Source organism: Branchiostoma belcheri, unplaced genomic scaffold, assembly GCF_001625305.1.
Source record: "Branchiostoma belcheri isolate BF01 breed outbred unplaced genomic scaffold, Haploidv18h27 scaffold117, whole genome shotgun sequence".
NCBI classification, from domain to species: domain Eukaryota; kingdom Metazoa; phylum Chordata; class Leptocardii; order Amphioxiformes; family Branchiostomatidae; genus Branchiostoma; species Branchiostoma belcheri.
The window spans coordinates 352,247-357,657 of NW_017802569.1; the positions used below are offsets into that span (position 1 = coordinate 352,247).

General features: G+C 40.3%; 1 protein-coding gene across 1 annotated transcript in view; it reads left to right on the top strand.

Annotated features, from left to right (window-relative positions):
• LOC109462448 overlaps positions 1-4,509 on the top strand; it is a 24,106-nt gene extending 19,597 nt beyond the window's left edge. Inside the window, 6 exon segments of the mRNA XM_019759003.1 lie at positions 358-612; positions 1,401-1,548; positions 1,974-2,090; positions 3,689-3,828; positions 3,986-4,447; positions 4,450-4,509. Of these exon segments, the coding sequence (XP_019614562.1) occupies positions 358-612; positions 1,401-1,548; positions 1,974-2,090; positions 3,689-3,828; positions 3,986-4,447; positions 4,450-4,509 (1,182 nt within the window).
• The last annotated feature ends 902 nt before the right edge of the window (positions 4,510-5,411 follow it).

Here is a 5,411-nt window from a genome sequence, read left to right on the forward strand (position 1 = left end):
CTCGGCCAATACTCCTCTTGCCCCACAGAATCTGCTTGGAGATTAGCATATTTCCACCCGAATTGGATAGCGTTAAACAACATTTGCATGTAAATGACTTTGTGCAAGCTGGTCTGTCACGCCCAAAGGAGGTCATACCGGCCATACAGATGTGAACGTTTGGTCTATTCTGTTTATCCCAACATGTAGCAGCGGCCAAAAAAAGGAAGTGGAAGCTTGCTGCCCGATGCGGCACTGGAGGAACCAAAGCTATAGTCCATGGGCCAGACCCCCAAATTTCTCATATTGGTACCACCTAAGGATAAGGCATAAATGTAAAACAAAAATAAGCAGTTGTATTCTTTCCGTCTACTCTAGCTGATATACGGGGAAGCCTTTGGGTTCTCCGTGTACATGCTGGTTGTTATAGTGGCCTACAGCTTCAGCGGGATCCTCATATTCGGCAAGAACATAGAGAGCTTCTCCGGCTTCAAGAAAACGTCGTACGTGCTGTTTGAGATGGGGCTGGGGAGGCCGTTCGTCGGCGTCTTTGCGGACGACATGAAAGAAGTGGATCGTGTCATGGGACCTCTGTACTACTCTACATTCGTAATCATCTTCATCTTTTATCTGGTCAGTCAAAAATCACGTTTTTTCTTCCGTGTACGTCGGTATTGTTTTCTGTGTGTGCGTATGTCTGTCTGTATGTGTGTGTGTTTTTGTGTGTGTTTGATGTTAAGTTTTATAGAGCCCACCTAATGTTAATACCAATAACACTAAGACTCCAAGTGTATTAGCTGTATAATAAAAACCCAATCCCATCCAATTGGGGTCTATATGAGCGAAACTAGTTACAATCATCTTTCTGTTTATGTTTGTTTGTGTGTGTGCGTTTCTTAAAGTTTGTTTAATGTTAAGTTTTATGGAGCCCACTTTAAAGTGCTCATGACACCAAAAAAAGTCTGTGAAATACATACAAATATCGGAAGTGTACATATACAATATAGTCACTTAAAGTTTGTTCCAATCATGATGACTGAGAAACTGAGCTTGTACGACCTTCTAAAAGTGGGTTTTTGGAGACTCTCTTGCAAGCTTCCCAATTGCCCACTTCGGGCATCTCTATTTGCATCTCTATGTTTTATCTTTGCATTTCTGTGCATCACTGGATGACGTCAGCTCAGAAAAAAATACAGATATGCAAAAACAAAATGTAGAGATGCAAATCACCCGCCAGTACTAGCTTGTGCTGACTTTTCCAAGGTAGGGCGTTAGAATTTTGAATGCAACAAGACAACCGTGCATATTTATTGTAAATGTGTCTCTTAGCCAAATAATATTACTTATGTCAATTACAATCACCAATTTTTGGTGTCATGAGCACTTTAATTAATGGTTTTAACCATTAAAATCTCCTACAGATGAACCTGGGAGTGGGGATGCTGTGTAACTGGCTGAGTTACTGTCAGACGTCTGAAGACATTGATGTGGACACCGCCATGGGAGATTACTTCTGGAACTCCATCAGGAGTCTTCTGGGCATTCGCCACGAGTCCCAAGACGCAGACGGTAGATGTATTTGCTTGTCAGTCTTTGTTAGCTCTTGACTGTTTATATTTCTAAGGCACGAAATCAGTCTACTATCTACCATTATTTACCAGTTGCAAGTAGTCATTTATGGCATGCATGTAGGATTATAGCTATCAATTTGAAATATTCCCACAATTGCTACCAAATATCCCCATGATTGCTATTAAATATCCCTACAATTGGTATCAAATATCCCTACAATTAGTATCAATATCCCTACATTTGCTATCAAATGTTGCTATCAAATACCCCCAAAATTGCTATGGAATATCCCCACACTTGTTATCAAGTCATTGATTAAGAAACTTTACCGTTGCCTGTTACAAAAATAGGATACATTGTATTACATAAGGCAAAACATACATGTAAACTAACCTTTCCAGTGCATGTTGTCGTTTCTGAAGATGATGAAGCACTTCCGGACCACTTTGTGAACGAGACCCTCCAGCGGACGGATACGGTACTGCAGGAAGTTGACCTGCTGACTGACGTAATGTACCGGTTTGAGTGCAAAAAGCGAGGTCCCAAGTCAACAACGGCTTAATATGCTTAATATTTTACTAAGACATTTCAAGACACATTTTCATGATATGTTGCAGGAAGAAAATATCAGTTATACATTATTGTTATCCTTTAATAGAATATGTTGCGAAATTTGTATTAGTTGTCTATTATGTATATATACAGAATTACAGTAGCAATATAAACTTTAAGGCAATGATATCTGTAATATAGGATTAATATCTATCAGTGCAGCCTGTATCTTAAAAGGCTGTTCATTGTTATCATAAAGTTTTGAATCTTTGTTGCCTGCAGTTAAATCTATATTTCCTAAGTTTTATTACGTCGATTTTAATTTTCTACCCCGTTTCTTTATATTCTGTGTGCGATCAAATCAATGATAAGGAATCGTCATATTCTGTTTGATTGCAGGTGAAATCATTGTGTGAAGAGTTAACGATGTGAATAATGTAAATAATGTATTTGTCATTACAGCCTTGGCTAACTTATGTTTGTTTGATACAAAATCTTTTCTGAGCCTCACAGTTTGCTGAGCCTATAGGTTAAAGACTAGGATAGAATATATTATATCAAAATGACATGATGATGAATAAAATGGGAACTAGCTAAACGTTCCGTCTGTAAAAGTTTAATTTCTGTGAAAAGTTTTGAGGTACACATCCGGGCACTTCACACCCATGTCTCTGCTAACCAATGAGAGAGAGACTATGTGATGGCGACATAGCCAGCAGGTAGCAATGTGATCTTCTGTCTCTTCTAATATCATTTTTCCCTTTTCAAATCAAATTCTTTGATCACACGTAGAGTTTTCAGTCAAGATATCAAATAATCTGCAGCCTCAAGCTATACTAACAGACGTCGGTGCTGATTTTGTCAAGTTTAGCCACGAAGCTAGAATACACACTGTTAGTAGCCGGCCGTGGTAGTTGTGGCTTTACTGCCAAAATTGCGTCATCCTAAGGAATTGCTGCAAGACTGCAAGAGTGATGTGAACTTTTGTAAGTAAAGCTGTCGAGATTCACAAAGTGCCTGTTCTTGCTTCTTTGTCCTCAATTACATAGTTACTATATTATTGAGAATCTTTCAGTTTTGACTGGGATAGTCCACTTTTGCGTGGGATGGAGATGGACTGAAATATGCTGTATTTGCTCCCAAGCAAATGTCGGCCTTTCTATTCTATTATTAATTCAGTTATATTTGACGAAATACATGTACTCATTTTGGTTGCGGTTGGTTGTTTACATCCGATGGGGCGCTTTATTTACACTGCTGTCCCTTGTGCTGAACAACATCCACACTGGCACTGCTTTCCCTGGTGCTGAACAGCATTCGCATGTGCTTACACTGCTGTCCCTGGGTCTGAACAGCATTCTAACTGACACTACTATCCCTGGTGCTGAACAGCATTCACATGTACTTACACTGCTGTCCCTGGTGCTGAACAGCATTCACATGTACTTACACTGCTGTTCCTGGCGATGGACAGCATTCACACTGACACTGCTGTCACTGATGTTAAACAGCATTCCCTGACCGACTCTACTGTCCCTGGACTGGTGCGTACATCTTTATTTTTGCACTTATTTTTGGCAACCAGGAGGGAGGTGGAAAATGCTCCACTATTGTGCTGCCAAGTTCTTTGCCCCGGTCATGACTGTTATCTTCGAGGACAAAGAACAGCTGAAGGTGTATGTTGTGTCAGATTTGGCCATCAAACAAAACCAAGTAACCTTACAGGTAAATAAAAGACTTTATCCTATATGTATGATATAGGGTGAAATTTACTGTACCATTTACAGGGTAGAATGTGCGGACACCAATTTCTTTTTCATGTCTTTCTGTCCTTTGCTACTGTGCTATTGTTTCATCAGCAGAATTTTTAAATGTTTTCCAGGTGCAACTCCGGACATGGTCAAGCTTTACGCCTCTCCAAAACTGGACCGCAGCCTTTGATATGGTAGCTAGCTCCGCAAAGATGGTGTTCAACGATGCTACCGCTCAGCTCCTGAAGACTGGCAAATGTGCTTCACGTAAAAACTGTTACTTCACCAGCGCTATGTACCTGAACAAAAGTCGGCCATTCGGTCCAACCAACGTACATTTTCTGACGCCTTTTCAGTCAGCAAATGGGCTGAAGAAGGCCAAGATAACAGTTTCCAACGTCACAGTTCTTCCTGAACCGTCCAAGGCAGGAGCGGGCACTACCTTGCGGCTGGAGTTGCAGACCACGGCGCCGGCACCGTTTGTTTGGCTCGATGCCGGGGACGTGGCGGGGAGGTTCTCCGATAACGGTTTCTTCATGAACATTGATAGGGTCAGTCTTGAGTTTTACGAGCGTAGTATCGTAACAGTTGCCGCGCGTTTCAGAACGAAGTGACTGTGCACTCGCTATTGAACATCTACAGAAATAGCGTGTGAGGGCTGCCTTGACGCTAGTCATTAATGCAATGTTGCTTTTTTAGTGACAGTCATCAAGATATGTGCTCACGTTTTATATTTTCTGGGGTAAAATCATCATTGAAAATTTTCCCCCATCAAGAAATACATAAACTAGAGTTCCACGATCTCATACCTTCGCCAAATGATGTTAGCTTTTATGAATAAGAACTTATATACAATGTATTAATTCCCCTGATTATGCAAATAGGATCCTCAATTGCATGAATTATATCTGTTGATCATAATCTCCACCAACAGTCAACAAAGTTTAACAAAGAATGTCATTATAGCATTTCCTCATATATTATGCAAATGAGGTCCTTATTTGAATAAGTTATGTTAAATTATGTTCACCTTCACTAAACTTCAAACACCCCAAGTATACAATTCCAGGCAGTTACCACTATGCAATTATAACATTTTCTCATTAATTATGCAAATTAAGTCTTCATTTGCATAATCGATATCTGCCTGTGTTTCTCTCGTTGTTAATAACATGTCGCAAGCTTGAACTTCCTATCATGGAATGCAGCTGATTAATAGAATTTCCTCATTAATTATGCAAATTACATCCATATTTGCATAATTGTAATATCATTATGTCAAGCATTACTCAAGCTACCTACATACCAAAAATCATGATGATCCATCAATCGGTTCTTGAGTTATCCTCCTTTAAACATTTGTCCTTTAAACCCCCTGCAGTTCCAGAGCAAGCCGCTAGGGAGCCTAAACTCACGTCACTTCTTCCCCAGCACAAGAGCTACCTGCCATCCAAATTTCGTCACCCTAGCTTGTCTAGATCATGAGATATCAAAACCGGAAGTTCAGCTGCAGTACCATGACAAGCCGCCAGGGGGCCCAAAATCTAATCAGTTCGA